We start from the raw sequence: 17,774 nt of genomic DNA, 5'->3' as shown, positions 1-17,774 counted from the left end.
GTGTGGAACCTCTCAATACGATATGATGCATGCCAAGCTACTGATTATCTGTGTGGAACCTCTCAATACGATATGATGCATGCCAAGTTACTGATTATCTGTGTGGAACCTCTCCCTCTCAATACGATATGATGCATGCCAAGCTACTGATTATCTGTGTGGAACCTCTCAATACGATATGATGCATGCCAAGCTACTGATTATCTGTGTGGAACCTCTCCTCTCAATACGATATGATGCATGCCAAGCTACTGATTATCTGCGTGGAACCTCTCAATACGATATGATGCATGCCAAGCTACTGATTATCTGCGTGGAACCTCTCCTCTCAATACGATATGATGCATGCCAAGCTACTGATTATCTGCGTGGAACCTCTCCCTCTCAATACGATATGATGCATGCCAAGCTACTGATTATCTGTGTGGAACCTCTCCCTCTCAATACGAAATGATGCATGCCAAGCTACTGATTATCTGTGTGGAACCTCTCAATACGATATGATGCATGCCAAGCTATTCATTATCTGTGTGGAACCTCTCCTCTCAATACGAAATGATGCATGCCAAGCTACTGATTATCTGTGTGGAACCTCTCAATACGATATGATGCATGCCAAGCTACTGATTATCTGTGTGGAATCTCTCAATACGATATGATGCATGCCACGCTACTGATTATCTGTGTGGAACCTCTCAATACGATATGATGCATGCCAAGCTACTGATTATCTGTGTGGAACCTCTCAATACGATATGATGCATGCCAAGCTACTGATTATCTGTGTGGAACCTCTCCCTCTCAATACGATATGATGCATGCCAAACTACTGATTATCTGTGTGGAACCTCTCAATACGATATGATGCATGCCAAGCTACTGATTATCTGTGTGGAACCTCTCAATACGATATGATGCATGCCAAGCTACTGATTATCTGTGTGGAACCTCTCCTCTCAATACGATATGATGCATGCCAAGCTACTGATTATCTGTGTGGAACCTCTCAATACGATATGATGCATGCCAAGCTACTGATTATCTGTGTGGAACCTCTCAATACGATATGATGCATGCCAAGCTACTGATTATCTGTGTGGAACCTCTCAATACGATATGATGCATGCCAAGCTACTGATTATCTGTGTGGAACCTCTCAATACGATATGATGCATGCCAAGTTACTGATTATCTGTGTGGAACCTCTCCCTCTCAATACGATATGATGCATGCCAAGCTACTGATTATCTGTGTGGAACCTCTCAATACGATATGATGCATGCCAAGCTACTGATTATCTGTGTGGAACCTCTCCTCTCAATATGATATGATGCATGCCAAGCTACTGATTATCTGCGTGGAACCTCTCAATACGATATGATGCATGCCAAGCTACTGATTATCTGCGTGGAACCTCTCCCTCTCAATACGATATGATGCATGCCAAGCTACTGATTATCTGCGTGGAACCTCTCCCTCTCAATACGATATGATGCATGCCAAGCTACTGATTATCTGTGTGGAACCTCTCCTCTCAATACGATATGATGCATGCCAAGCTACTGATTATCTGTGTGGAACCTCTCCCTCTCAATACGAAATGATGCATGCCAAGCTACTGATTATCTGTGTGGAACCTCTCAATACGATATGATGCATGCCAAGCTATTCATTATCTGTGTGGAACCTCTCCCTCTCAATACGAAATGATGCATGCCAAGCTACTGATTATCTGTGTGGAACCTCTCAATACGATATGATGCATGCCAAGCTACTGATTATCTGTGTGGAACCTCTCCCTCTCAATACGATATGATGCATGCCAAACTACTGATTATCTGTGTGGAACCTCTCCCTCTCAATACGATATGATGCATGTCAAGCTACTGATTATCTGTGTGGAACCTCTCAATACGATATGATGCATGCCAAGCTACTGATTATCTGTGTGGAACCTCTCCCTCTCAATACGATATGATGCATGCCAAACTACTGATTATCTGTGTGGAACCTCTCAATACGATATGATGCATGCCAAGCTACTGATTATCTGTGTGGAACCTCTCAATACGATATGATGCATGCCAAGCTACTGATTATCTGTGTGGAACCCCTCCCTCTCAATACGATATGATGCATGCCAAGCTACTGATTATCTGTGTGGAACCTCTCAATACGATATGATGCATGCCAAGCTACTGATTATCTGTGTGGAACCTCTCAATACGATATGATGCATGCCAAGCTACTGATTATCTGTGTGGAACCTCTCAATACGATATGATGCATGCCAAGTTACTGATTATCTGTGTGGAACCTCTCCCTCTCAATACGATATGATGCATGCCAAGCTACTGATTATCTGTGTGGAACCTCTCAATACGATATGATGCATGCCAAGCTACTGATTATCTGTGTGGAACCTCTCCCTCTCAATACGATATGATGCATGCCAAGCTACTGATTATCTGCGTGGAACCTCTCAATACGATATGATGCATGCCAAGCTACTGATTATCTGCGTGGAACCTCTCCCTCTCAATACGATATGATGCATGCCAAGCTACTGATTATCTGCGTGGAACCTCTCCCTCTCAATACGATATGATGCATGCCAAGCTACTGATTATCTGTGTGGAACCTCTCCCTCTCAATACGAAATGATGCATGCCAAGCTACTGATTATCTGTGTGGAACCTCTCAATACGATATGATGCATGCCAAGCTATTCATTATCTGTGTGGAACCTCTCCCTCTCAATACGAAATGATGCATGCCAAGCTACTGATTATCTGTGTGGAACCTCTCAATACGATATGATGCATGCCAAGCTACTGATTATCTGTGTGGAATCTCTCAATACGATATGATGCATGCCACGCTACTGATTATCTGTGTGGAACCTCTCAATACGATATGATGCATGCCAAGCTACTGATTATCTGTGTGGAACCTCTCAATACGATATGATGCATGCCAAGCTACTGATTATCTGTGTGGAACCTCTCCCTCTCAATACGATATGATGCATGCCAAACTACTGATTATCTGTGTGGAACCTCTCAATACGATATGATGCATGCCAAGCTACTGATTATCTGTGTGGAACCTCTCAATACGATATGATGCATGCCAAGCTACTGATTATCTGTGTGGAACCTCTCCCTCTCAATACGATATGATGCATGCCAAGCTACTGATTATCTGTGTGGAACCTCTCAATACGATATGATGCATGCCAAGCTACTGATTATCTGTGTGGAACCTCTCAATACGATATGATGCATGCCAAGCTACTGATTATCTGTGTGGAACCTCTCAATACGATATGATGCATGCCAAGCTACTGATTATCTGTGTGGAACCTCTCAATACGATATGATGCATGCCAAGTTACTGATTATCTGTGTGGAACCTCTCCCTCTCAATACGATATGATGCATGCCAAGCTACTGATTATCTGTGTGGAACCTCTCAATACGATATGATGCATGCCAAGCTACTGATTATCTGTGTGGAACCTCTCCCTCTCAATATGATATGATGCATGCCAAGCTACTGATTATCTGCGTGGAACCTCTCAATACGATATGATGCATGCCAAGCTACTGATTATCTGCGTGGAACCTCTCCCTCTCAATACGATATGATGCATGCCAAGCTACTGATTATCTGCGTGGAACCTCTCCCTCTCAATACGATATGATGCATGCCAAGCTACTGATTATCTGTGTGGAACCTCTCCCTCTCAATACGATATGATGCATGCCAAGCTACTGATTATCTGTGTGGAACCTCTCCCTCTCAATACGAAATGATGCATGCCAAGCTACTGATTATCTGTGTGGAACCTCTCAATACGATATGATGCATGCCAAGCTATTCATTATCTGTGTGGAACCTCTCCCTCTCAATACGAAATGATGCATGCCAAGCTACTGATTATCTGTGTGGAACCTCTCAATACGATATGATGCATGCCAAGCTACTGATTATCTGTGTGGAACCTCTCAATACGATATGATGCATGCCACGCTACTGATTATCTGTGTGGAACCTCTCAATACGATATGATGCATGCCAAGCTACTGATTATCTGTGTGGAACCTCTCAATACGATATGATGCATGCCAAGCTACTGATTATCTGTGTGGAACCTCTCAATACGATATGATGCATGCCAAGCTACTGATTATCTGTGTGGAACCTCTCCCTCTCAATACGATATGATGCATGCCAAACTACTGATTATCTGTGTGGAACCTCTCAATACGATATGATGCATGCCAAGCTACTGATTATCTGTGTGGAACCTCTCAATACGATATGATGCATGCCAAGCTATTCATTATCTGTGTGGAACCTCTCCCTCTCAATATGAAATGATGCATGCCAAGCTACTGATTATCTGTGTGGAACCTCTCAATACGATATGATGCATGCCAAGCTACTGATTATCTGTGTGGAACCTCTCAATACGATATGATGCATGCCACGCTACTGATTATCTGCGTGGAACCTCTCCCTCTCAATACGATATTTTTGTGTGACCAAATTTCCAATGCAATAAAAAAACACAGATACCTTTAGCTTAAACTGACAGATTTTCATGGGAATTGTTTTATTATGTTAATTTGATCTCCACAAGGCGCGGACATCAACCTGAGGGGTTAACATGATGTTTTAATGACTACCTCATCTCTGTACACATACAATTATCTCTAAGGTCCCTCAGTCAAGCAGTGCATTCAAAACACAGATGAAACCACAAAGACCTTTCTTTGCCTTGCAAAGAAGGGCCCCTATTGGTAGATGGGTAAAATAAAAAAACAGACATTGCAATTAGTTTTTTAAAATCCTGAATACAAAGTGTTATGTTTGGGGCAAAATCCAATACAACACATTCCTGAGTAACACTCTCCATATTTTTAAGCATAGTAGTGGCTTCATCATGTTATGGGTATGCTTGTAATCGTTAAGGACTGGGGAGTTTTTCAGGATAAAAAAAAATAAACGGAATAGAGCTAACCACAGGCAAAATCATAGTGGAAAACCTGGTTATCTGTGTCTGCTTTCCACCAGACACTGGAAAATGAATTCACCTTTCAGCAGGACAATAACCTAAAACACAAGGCCAAATCTACACTGGAGTTGCTTACCAAGAAGACAGGGAATTTTCCTGGGTGGCTGAGTTACAGCTTTGACTTAAATCTGCTTGAAAATCTATGGCACGCATTGATCAACAACCAATTTGACAGAGCTTGAAGGATGTTTGAAGAATAATGGGCAAATGCTGCACAATCCAGGTGTGGAAAGCTCTTAGAGACTCGGAATGACTCACAGCTGTACTCGCTGCCAAAGGAGATTCTAACATGTATTTACTCAGAGGGTATATGTAGATATAAATTACTGTTTTATTTGTCATTTCTTTACAAATGTTAGAATTTTTCTTCCACTTTGACATTGCAGAGTGTTTTCTGTAGATCGTTAAAAAATAAATTACAATAAAAACCTTTTTAATCCCCATTAAAACAGCAAACCTGGTTTCAAAAAACAAATAAAGCAACACCTCACAGCACAACTCCTCTCCCCCAAGTGACCTACGTGTTGTGTGTGTGTACTGACATGTGCCCTACGTGCTGTGTGTCCTGACATGTGACCTTCGTGTTGTGTGTTCTGACATGTGACCTATGTGTTGCGTGTTCTGACATGTGACCTACATGTTGTGTGACATGTGACCTACGTGTTGTGTGTATGTACTGACGTGACCTACGTGTTGTGTGTTCTGACATGTGACCTACGTGTTGTGTGTTCTGACATGTGACCTACGTGTTGTGTGTACTGACATGTGACCTACGTGTTGTGTGTATGTATTGACATGTGACCTACGTGTTGTGTGTTCTGACATGTGACCTACGTGTTGCGTGTTCTAACATGTGACCTACGTGTTGTGTGTACTGACATGTGACCTACGTGTTGTGTGTTCTGACATGTGACCTACGTGCTGTGTGTTCTGACATGTGACCTACGTGTTGTGTGTTCTGACATGTGCCCTACGTGCTGTGTGTCCTGACATGTGACCTATGTGTTGCGTGTTCTGACATTTGACCTATGTGTTGTGTGACATGTGACCTTCGTGTTGTGTGTATGTACTGACATGTGACCTACGTGTTGTGTGTTCTGACATGTGACCTATGTGTTGCGTGTTCTGACATGTGACCTACGTGTGGTGTGGCACCATGGACTCGCCTAATGGGGATCCTGTTGGAATTATGAGTATATGAGCTCTTCCTTAGAGTGTGTGTGTGTGTGTGTGTGTGTGTGTGTGTGTGTGTGTGTGTGTGTGTGTGTGTGTGTGTGTGTGTGTGTGTGTGTGTGTGTGTGTGTGTGTGTGTGTGTGTGTGTGTGTGTGTGTGTGTGTGTGTGTGTGTGTGTGTGTGTGTGTGTGTGAGAGAGAGAGACATTTTGTCTTGTCATGGGATCATAAGGGTGTTGTCACCATTAAGTAATTTACATAAACTAGATGACCGATAGAATAGAGGAAAACAATGGTTTTAGGGACAAACAAATTTGTTTAATAGTGTCAGATTATGAAATGAATTAATACAAGGATCAATTATCCTCGTTATATGTGTTCTATTTATTTACATTATTCTGATTTTGTTGACATTGTGATGTCAATTCAATGTCTATTCCACGTTGGTTCGTTGTAATATTTTTGAAATGACGTGGAACCAACGTTGATTCAACCAGTGTGTGCCCAGTGGGTTGTCACTGTGAATGGGTGACCTCACAATTAGTCTGCAATTAGCATTTATGAATATTGTCCTCCTTGGCTGGGCCACGTGCTGCATTTGACACTAAAGGGTGTGTGTTTGTGTTTATGTTGTGTGTGTGTGTGTGTGTTTGTGTTTATGTTGTGTGTGTGTGTGTGTGTGTGTGTGTGTGTGTGTGTGTGTGTGTGTGTGTGTGTGTGTGTGTGTGTGTGTGTGTGTGTGTGTGTGTGTGTGTGTGTGTGTGTGTGTGTGTGTGTGTGTGTGTGTGTGTGTGTGTGTGTGTGTATAGAGGAGGCAGCAGGCGCTCTTAAACCACTAGTATAAAATGGGGCCATTTGTAGTAAAACAATGAGTGTGTGTGTGTGTTGGGGGGGGGGGGACAGCCATTCTGTTCAGGCCCAGGCCAGCCCCTTGCCTCCACCATCATCATGATGTGGTGCTCTGGTCCCAGCAGATGGCTCCTGATTGGGCAGGCTTTGTGTCTTTAATTCAGGCAGTGTATGGGAACAGGGCCTTATCGTGCTTGGCTAAGCAGGACTGCACTGAGCAGGATGACATTCCCTACTAACACATCAATCTGTTTCTGCCCCAGAATATATACAGACAATGACTTCATGTAAATAGAACATTTAAGTTAATGCAGTTTTGCTCTGAGGAATGAGATTCCACATTTCAGTGGTATTCTACTATTCTATTCAATAGTTCAATAATTCTATAGCAATTATATTCTATAGTTCTACAATTATATAGCTTCTCTATTCTATAGTTCTATAATTATATAGAAATTATATTCTATAGTTCTATAATTATATAGCTACTCTATTCTATAGTTCTAAAATTATATAGAAAGTATATTCTATAGTTCTATAATTATATAACTACTCTATCCTATAGTTCTATAATTCTATAGAAATTATATTCTATTGTTCTATAATTCTATAGAAATTATATTCTATAGTTCTATAATTCTATAGAAATTATATTCTATAGTTCTATAATTATATAGCTACTCTATCCTATAGTTCTATAATTCTATAGAAATGATATTCTATAGTTCTATAATTCTATAGAAATGATATTCTATAGTTCTATAATTCTATAGAAATGATATTCTATAGTTCTATAATTCTATAGAAATGATATTATATAGTTCTATAATTCTATAGAAATGATATTATATAGTTCTATAATTCTATAGAAATGATATTCTATAGTTCTATAATTCTATAGAAATGATATTCTATAGTTCTATAATTCTATAGAAATGATATTCTATAGTCTACTGCTGTAATTCTACTGTAATGCTCAGTTGACACTGGAGCCTTCTATGTTGTAATTATCCAGATAGGTCCAACAAAATTGTGAAAAAATCATGAAGCTGTCAGAAATAATAACAATTATGAGAAATATTACTAAATATAGCTTTTGTTAATCATTTGGTTTATGTCATTGTAGTAAGGAGAGATAGAGGGAAATAAATCCATTCAACCTTCATTAATACAGGTTAGTGACATTGAGATGAAACCTCAGAGAAATAGACAGAACTACATCATCGGAGCTGGATTCTAAATCTGTTTATGACACCATTGTCTAGGCAACATGACGTACAGTATTTTACACTACCGTTGTCTTCAGACAGTGGGTTGTGTTACTAAGTATGAGCCGAATTCAAAAAGTGTCTCAGAGTTGTAATGCTGATCTTAGATCAGTCTCGACTTCCACATTATAATTACTAAGATTACGTGGGTGTGAGGGATCTGATCCTCAATCAGCGCCTCTTTACTCTGAGTTCACCAGCCAGTAGAGCTGATAGGGTGAACGGACCGATACAAATTGCAGTATGTTTCATGCATCATGCAGTAGGATGCTTTATGTTTTGACCCGTTTGTTTGTCAGCTAGGATATTGTTATGCCATGTTAAATAAAGACTGGAGAGCAAAGCAACTTCAGCATCATCATATCTTCACACTGAAGCCAGCTTCAGCTTTCCTGAGAATGCTTTGATAACTAGCCCTATCTGAATTGTGTTTTAACCATTATTTGTTCAATGATTGGTTTAAGGATTTGTTCATATACATTGGGGTGAAATGAACTGACTGGAATAGCACTGTGGGCTCCAGTACATTACCTTCACATTAGTTGCATGACAGTGCCACCTCTGCCTCATCAGCTGTAGGGTTAGAGTTAGTTCCTGGTGAACTTACTGTACATCACATGAAATGACTCCTTCCAAACCAATACCTTGCCCCGGAATTCATCAGGCTTACAACCAGATTGAAACCACATGCTCTCAAAATACAGAAATGCAACAATAGAATAGAATAGAAAACAACAGAAGAAAACAGAACAGGATAGAACAAAATAGAACTAAACAGAATAGAACAGAACAGAACAGAACAGAATAGAACAGAACAGAACAGAACATAATAGAATAGAATAGAACAGAATAGAATAGAATAGAACAAATAGAACAGATAGAACAGAACAGAATAGAACAGAACAGAATAGAATAGAATAGAATAGAATAGAACAGAATAGAATAGAATAGAACAGAACAAATAGAACAGATAGAACAGAACAGAACAGAACAGAATAGAATAGAATAGAATAGAATAGAATAGAACAGAATAGAACAGAACAAATAGAACAGATAGAACAGAACAGAACAGAATAGAATAGAATAGAATAGAATAGAATAGAATAGAATAGAATAGAATAGAATAGAATAGAATAGAATAGAACAGAATAGAATAGAATAGAATAGAATAGAATAGAATAGAATAGAATAGAACAGAATAGAATAGAATAGAACAGAACAAATAGAACAGATAGAACAGAACAGAACAGAATAGAATAGAATAGAATAGAACAGAATAGAACAGAACAAATAGAACAGAATAGAATAGAATAGAACAGAATAGAACAGAACAGAATAGAACAGAACAGATAGAACAGAATAGAACAGAATAGAATAGAACAGAACAGAATAGAATAGAATAGAACAGAACAGAACAGAACAGAACAGAACAGAACAGAACAGAATAGAACAGAACAGAACAGAACAGAACAGAACAGAACAGAATAGAACAGAACAGAACAGAACATAATAGAATAGAATAGAATAGAACAGAATAGAATAATACATTAGAACACAACATAATAGAACAGTATTAGACATTAGAACACAACATAATAGAACAGTATTAGACATTAGAATACAGATGTGCGCCTGCTATGGATATGAATGCGCAATATGATTTCCTTACAACCTTTGTTCTTTAAAGATAAAGCTTGAAAATGTAGACTCTGGTACATGAGCTCATGTGCGTAGTAACTACCTAAAGACTTAAATGCACGGAAGGTTGGATGGATGGAAAGATGAAAGGATGGATGGAAGGATGGATGCTCTTAAGTTAATTATTTCTGGTCAATTAATTCGGACAACTTCTGAAACTTTGGGATCTATGGCGGAAGTATTTAAGCCTAGCGCTGGAGGCAGTGATTTAAAATCATGAAACGTCATTGCTTTGGTTACCTGACACTATATGTGCTTTGTCACATATTACGATGTCATTAAGCGACTAAATGTAACATCTTCCTTCAGACCACCAGAGTTGTTCAGGTGGCTGATCTTTCCTATATTAAGATTAGCTGGTTTAAAAAAAAAAAAACTTTCGGGCCAGAGAATGCAAATGAGGTAGTCATGGGACATGACAATAACAGATAGTAAATCACATAGTACGCCAAGGCTACTCACTATAGCCTGACCTTAAACCGCTTTCTCTAACACAGCTGATCATCAGTCGGTTGGCCCAGCGGTGGAACGGCTCGACCGTGTCCCCACCGTCTCCATAACGACGATGCCCGGCTTTTCCTCCGGACGCTGGGCGCGAGCCAGGCAGGTGTCCACTAGGCTGCCGCCTCCCTGCAGGGCAAAGCGCCGTACGTGGCTGTGGAAACTTCAGATGCTAGTAATGGTAAGGTGACGGAATGATATTGATATCTATTTTCATTTATGGGGCGTTCATATTGCTGACTTTAATTGAACTTCAATAAGCTATTCATATAATAATTATAATCATAAAAAAATAATAGGGAAATAAAAATGTTAAAAATAATAAATAATTATAGTAAACAAACCTTAATAAAACCTCAACATGAATAATAGGGCTTAAGTGTAGCTACAATCCATTGTGTATGGACAATTTAGTAGAAATAAAACACAACCCTACTTTGGGAGTCAATCGGTTTAAAAATCGTTAATAAATCTTATATGAATGGCTTTATGCTGTGCTCGCGCAAACTGAAACAACAGTATAATAACAGAAAAAGGCGCTCGGGGAGGTTATGGCACGAGGCTGTAGCTGTAGCCTATACGGCCTATAAATCTCATCCAATGACAGTCGGACAGTAAAGAGTTAAAGGGAGGAGACGGTGAGTGACACGCCTCATTGGGTAGATTATGTGCTGCAAACAAAAAGTGTGTGTGTGTGTGCCAGTCAGCCAGTGCATCGCGCCCCTTCTGCACGCATCTCTTTCTCTCTCTCTCTCTCTCTCTCTCTCTCTCTCTCTCTCTCTCTCTCTCTCTGCCTCTCAGCAAAGGGCGATATCAGCGGCACCACTGTCACTTTCAAACGACCACACAGGGACATGTACTGACGCGGAGGACGCATCGAAACCTGCTCTCCGAGGCGGCATATTGATTCAAGCATCACTTTGGTGGATTATTATTTATTGTCAACAAAAAAAGGTACGTAGCCAGAGCCGGTGTTTGATAGAGGGGTTGTTTTGCAGCGACAGAAAGACGGGCAGGCACCGCCACAAAGCAGTAGCCAAGTCAGCATCCCATGAATGGAGCACCGTGTCCTGTTGGAGACATCGCTCCGCAGATGTTGGGGGCAAGCAGACAATCGGCAATTCAGCTCTTGCGTTGATTTAGGGCAGTTTTTTTTTAGACTGACAAGGCACCCGGATATAGGAGTAAAACACGCTCTGAAATAGGAGGCAGAAGGTTGAATGGGTTGGCCTCATCCATTTTATGGATGCGCATACATTCCGGGTGCTATTCTCTCTCATTTAGCTCAGATGCATATTCATTGGACCTTTTGTGTGGCTTTCCCTTGGTGCGAGAGCGACCTTTAAAGTCACAAAAGACAGGGTTATATAGGAGATGGAGCGAAAAAATTGCTTTTTTTCTGAAAGCGGTGGTCTTTAGTTGAAGGGTAGCATTTTGTTAAAATGTTTTTGATATATAATCGGCTAAATAGGAGAACAGGATCGTAGGCTATAGCTCTAAAGTAGTTTCTCTCAACCCACGCAGCCGAAGAGAAAAGCTACTTTGGTTCGAGGGCCGGTACGTTTTTTGAATGATAATGTTTCACTATAAAGCGGCATTTGAAAGAGGATCATTTTGTTTGATATGCATTGCAGACAGCTGTTCATTTTTTGTTGTTGCTTTTAGGCTCAGACACTGTGAGCAAATGAATGGAAAACTAACGATCCATCATCAAACAGCGGACGAGAAGTAACATCTCATTGATATGGGGACATTTAGGCATGTTCAACGTATCAACACGTTTCAATATTTTACAACATTTTGTCGTTATATATATTTTACATGACAAATGATCATTATTACATGCCAAATATTATTAAGTAGGTTTTGGTTAATAAGCTCTTGAGATCTGGACGCATGGTTGGTGTTAAAGGCAAGGTAGCACGATTTAGAAGAAAACAATTATAAAAACATTTGCATATGTGCATAAAATTAAGATAACATGACATTAAAATTAACATGCACAAATATAATGAATTTTGAAAATACAAAAGTTGAATCGTTATCGTTATTATTATTTGCCAGACATTCATCTAGACACACGGCTATTTTTGTGTTTGTTGTTGCCTGCGTGCACGTGTCTCCGGGATGTGTTTACACCGGCCTATACGGAACAAGTGGCAAAGCAAAGGTAGATCACAGCTGTATAATTCAGCTGTATAATTCAGCTGTATAATTCAGTGAGGCCAGAGAAACTGGTCACCCGTAAATACACTCTGCGTGCTGCCTTAATTACAGTCTCGAGAGGGAACGTGGTGGATTATGGTAATGAGGGGACATACGTTGGGAGCGCGTGTAGGATAGAGTGAAAGGTTGTCTGACATGAAACCGGTGACATTGACAGTCCACTTCCAAATCCATTCGATATTGCTCTTTCGATTTTATTACGGACCTTACCGTTTCTTATTGCTATTTTTTTTTTTCTTCCTCTACCAGAGGCTACATTTAAATAATTAGGTTACACACTTAGAAATGAGGGTTTGAGATGAATGCACAGTTCCGTTTGCACATCCAGTGTAGTAAAGCCTTTGTAATAATAGTAGTAATAATAATAATAATATATAATAATAATATATGCCATTTAGCAGACGCTTTTATCCAAAGCGACTTACAGTCATGTGTGCATACATTCTACGTATGGGTGGTCCCGGGGATCGAACCCACTACCCTGGCGTTACAAGCGCCATGCTCTACCAACTGAGCTACAGAAGGACCACATAATAAGCCTAATTGAAATAATACATCTCTATAATTCATGTTAGGCCTATAAATAATAATACTTTAGAGACAGTGATAATATATTAGTATCAATGTCATTATTATCATTACGTTGATATTGGATTATTTTTGTATTACTATCATCAAATCAAATCTATTTTTTATTTCTCACATTTAAAACACGTGATTAGCAGATGTTTTTGCGGGTGTAGTGAAATGCTTGTAATAATGCACTCATTGTATTAGCATTATTGTATTAATGTTCTGGTTGTATATGTTTATCGTAATTATAAAAAAATATAAAAAATGTTACACCATTGTTCCTATTCCGTTTTAGGACCATGCATTAATTTTCTCCTAATTAACAGCTATTTCATCAGCATCTGGGAATTTCCGCGGAAAATAGGCAACCAACCATGCTCTTTGAAATTGATAGGCCATTCTCATCCTACAATAGACTTCAATTAATTAAAACGACCGGCTCCACAAAAATTCCCTTTCCTAGTCCAGCTGACTACATGCATTTAGCCAACCCTCGCACAAAGTGTCAGTTTATTTGACCTCATCATCATCTCTAGACATTAGTATATTGTATCTTAATTCATTCTTTCTCTTTGTCTGTTCTGTTCACAACCAATAGTCAAGGATGGAGGAATCCAGCTCACAGAAGTTGGTTTGGGACGGCGACGCTAAAGCCGTGCAGCAGTGTCTAACGGATATATTCACCAGTGTCTACACCACATGTGACATACCAGAAAATGCCATTTTCGGACCTTGTGTTTTGAGCCACACGTCGTTGTATGACAGCATAGCCTTCGTAGCGCTCAAATCAACGGACAAACGAACGGCGCCATACATATTCAGGGTAAGGAAAGACAAATATTATGATTTTTCTAGAATGATAATAATGATACTATTATTTATTTACGATGTTATTACAGTCTCCTTCTTCAGACTGAATTAAATTGTCTGCCGTGGTTGATTCTATCATTATTGATCACGTTTCACCAACAAGAAAGCACAGTATAGTTTCACATTTCTATTTCTCATGAAGTCGGAGTGACAGGGTATACTCTATGTATTAAAATCAAATCAAACTTTATTAGTCACATGCTCCGAATACAACAGGTGTGTAGACCTTACAGTGAAATGCTTACTTACAAGCACTTAACCAACAATGCAGTTTTATGAAAATACCCCCCCCCCCCAAAAGAAAAGTAAGAGATAAGAATAACAAATAATTAAAGAGTATCTGTAAAATAACAATAGCGGGGCTATATACAGGGGGTACCGATAGAGAGTCAATGTGGAGTCTATATACAGGGGGTACCGATAGAGAGTCAATGTGGAGTCTATATACAGGGGGTACCGGTACAAAGTCAATGTGCGGGGGGCACCGATGTCGAGGTAATTGAGGTAATATGTACATGTAGGCAGAGTTATTGAAGTGACGATGCATAGATATTAACAGAGAGTAGTAGCAGCGTAGAATAGGGGGGGGGGGGTTCAATGCAAATATTCTGGGTAGCCATTAGATTAGAACCTATTGGAGGTCTTATCTTACAAGATCGCATGTAAGTATAATGCATATTGAGTGTTGCACAGCCAAAACACATGAAAAATAGCCTATTTAAAAATAAAAAATTGGACAGCCTATGCGTAACGGTTAGAATGAATACTGGCGCACGGACTTCTCGTTTCGGTCCCACTAACCGATTTGCCTCGCTCTCTGTCACGGTTTGACCGTGCAGGTGGACACGTCAGCAGCCAACAGCACGTCTGAGGGCTTGATGTGGCTGCGGCTCGTGCAGTCGGCGCGGGACCGGGACGAGCAGAACCTTGAGGCCTACGTGAAGAACGGTCAGCTGTTCTACCGGTCTCTCCGGAGGATCGAGAAGGACGAGGAGCTGTTGGTCTGGTACGGGAAAGACCTGATTGAGCTGCTGCTGTTGCTCAGTGCCGGTAAAGCTCCGGTCAAGGCCAAGGGTGAGTTACAATTGTAGCATGACCTGGTACTCGGCTTATTATTTGTATATATAGGCGTTTGCGTTGCACTTTTGCGGCATCATTAAACAAAACTTGAGGAATACTGTTGATTTGAAGCTCAAGTTCAAGAGCATAATAACCCCGCTGTTAGTGTTTAATTAGGTCATATCGTAACACATCCTGGCATTTACACCCACAGTATCATTTCCTTTTAGGGTAAATTCATTTGTTTAAAAAAAACATTTAATAAATCTTCTTTATTTATAATTTATAATTGATAATAATTAGTAGCTTATAGTCCTATAACAAAACATTACAGTGGTGTTTTTCAGGGAGATATCCTACTACAGAGCTTCTTTCTGAATGACTGACATTATTTCCCTCCGTTTTCAGGGTCTGCTCCCTATTCGTGTCCTGACTGCAACCAGCGCTTTCAATTCGAGTTCCCTTTCCTTGCCCACCTGAGGTTTCGCTGCACCAAGAGACTACAGAGCATGGCAGCAGGCGATGTGGACGAGGAGGTCCCCAGTAAGGAGCCAAGCACTGAGCACCCTAACCCCATCCTTACAACTACCACACCCACCAGGGCAAGCCCTAAACTGGGTCGCTCGGAGGGGGACAACGCCAAACCCTCCACAGACTTCCATAACCTAGCCAGGGACCTAGAGAACAGCCGGACTAGCCCACCCAGCGACCGCGAGGCTGAGATACGCAGCGAGAGCTCTGGGAAGAGGAAGTTCTCAGAGGTAGAGGACAGGGATAGAGAGAGGGACAGGGGTGGTAGCAGGGCCTCTCTAAGTCTGTCTCAGTCGCTCAAGTCTAAGGAGGAGCTGGCTAGCTCGGCACAGAACTACCGGGGAGCCTACGGCCTGGAGGAGAACAGACGAGGGCCTACGTTCTCCCCACCAGGGTCGGGATCCACTGAGTCAGGTGGTGAGGGTAAACGCAGCGCCTTCACCGAGGTCAAGAAGTCTCCACAGAGCCTAAAGACACACGGTACCAGTGGCGGCACCAAAAACCTCCAGAGCTCCAACGCCGAAAACAAGGACGGAGGTCGGCCCGGCCCCGTCAACAACCCTCCCCAGGAGAAGCATCTCAACATCAGGCAGGTTCTGTCGGAGACTCAGCCTGTCCAGCCACAGACCCGCATGGAGGCCTCTCCGCTAGGGAGCGCCTTCACCTCCGTAGCACAGCACGGTGGGGGGAACAGCGGAGAAAGGAAGAGCGCATTCAGCCAACCCTCACGCCACGCTACCTCCTCCTTCTCCCAGATCTCTCCTCTGGTCATGACCACGCCTAAACTGCTAGACTGCCACCCGGCGGTGGGCGACACCATCTCCTCCTCCAGACTCTACCAGGCAGACCACCTGGCCGCCAAACTCCATGGCGCCGAGCTGAGCACCAACTGCCCCGTGCCGGGCGCCATGTCCAAGCAGAGCCCGTTCCTCTACGCAGCGGCTGCTGCCACAGCCTTCTGGCCTAAGAGCCAGGGCCCCATCCAGCTGCAGATGCCCTCAGCATTAACCTTACTCCCCCCCTCCTTCACCTCTCTGTGTCTGCCCGCCCAGAACTGGTGCGCCAAGTGCAACGCCTCCTTCAGGATGACCTCTGACCTGGTGTATCACATGAGGTCGCACCACAAGAAGGAGTTGGCCATGGAGCCGATGGTTAAGAGGAGGCGCGAGGAGAAACTCAAGTGTCCAATCTGTAACGAGTCGTTCAGGGAGAGGCACCACCTCTCGCGTCACATGACCTCCCACAACTGACCTTTAGATCAATAGCAAACCGTTTTCACACTGCTAGGCCAAGCTGAACTGAGCCAAGCTGAACTGAGCCAAGCTGAGCTGAGCCAAGCTGAGCTGGGTTACGGACTTGCATCAGATGAAGGAAACCTTTTCCACAAAGGACACTGTGTAAAGAAAATACTGTAGCCGGGCCAGCACAGTATGGCTCGGTCATCCATGAAGTTACTGGGAAAGAGTATAAAGGACAATGGAAGATCATATACCCGAGCCAATTCAGCACAGTACGGTTTGGGTCGGCAATATAGTGGGAAAAGGTTATCACATCACTGACCATGGGGAGGAACTTTTTTACCATCTGGTAAACAGACATGGAATTACTAACTGACTGACTGACTGACTGGCTGACTGACTGACTGACTGACTGACTGACTGACTGGCTGACTGACTGGCTGGCTGACTGGCTGACTGGCTGACTGGCTGACTGGCTGACTGGCTGACTGGCTGGCTGACTGACTGACTGACTGACTGACTGGCTGGCTGGCTGACTGGCTGACTGACTGGCTGACTGGCTGACTGGCTGACTGACTGACAGGCTGACTGGCTGGCTGGCTGGCTGACTGGCTGACTGGCTGACTGACTGACTGACTGACTGGCTGGCTAGCTGACTGACTGACTGACTGACTGACTGGCTGACTGACTGACTGGCTGGCTGGC

At 41.9% G+C, this 17,774-nt stretch overlaps 1 protein-coding gene across 1 annotated transcript; it reads left to right on the top strand.

The window, feature by feature from the left end:
- Positions 1-11,287: 11,287 nt before the first annotated feature.
- Positions 11,288-17,558, top strand: LOC124036647 (PR domain zinc finger protein 8-like). The gene is made up of 4 exons (XM_046351470.1): positions 11,288-11,526; positions 13,970-14,194; positions 15,081-15,315; positions 15,709-17,558. Exons 2-4 carry the CDS (start codon positions 13,976-13,978, stop codon positions 17,079-17,081), a joined length of 1,827 nt encoding a protein of 608 aa, XP_046207426.1. The 5' UTR covers positions 11,288-11,526; positions 13,970-13,975; the 3' UTR covers positions 17,082-17,558.
- Positions 17,559-17,774: the final 216 nt, after the last annotated feature.

This window comes from Oncorhynchus gorbuscha, linkage group LG05 (assembly GCF_021184085.1).
Source record: "Oncorhynchus gorbuscha isolate QuinsamMale2020 ecotype Even-year linkage group LG05, OgorEven_v1.0, whole genome shotgun sequence".
Classification (NCBI taxonomy): Eukaryota; Metazoa; Chordata; class Actinopteri; order Salmoniformes; family Salmonidae; genus Oncorhynchus; species Oncorhynchus gorbuscha.
The sequence above is the reverse complement of the archived record's forward strand: the minus strand, read 5'-3'. Positions and strand labels throughout refer to the sequence as shown.

What these genes read in the sequence shown, in the direction of transcription:
- LOC124036647 (XM_046351470.1), top strand. Translation starts at nt 13,976, where the DNA reads ATGGAGGAATCCAGCTCACAGAAGTTGGTTTGGGACGGCGACGCTAAA. An exon ending in CGGCGCCATACATATTCAGG is followed by an intron (nt 14,195 to 15,080) that starts GTAAGGAAAGAC and finishes TTGACCGTGCAG; the next exon opens with GTGGACACGTCAGCAGCCAA. An exon ending in AGCTCCGGTCAAGGCCAAGG is followed by an intron (nt 15,316 to 15,708) that starts GTGAGTTACAAT and finishes CTCCGTTTTCAG; the next exon opens with GGTCTGCTCCCTATTCGTGT.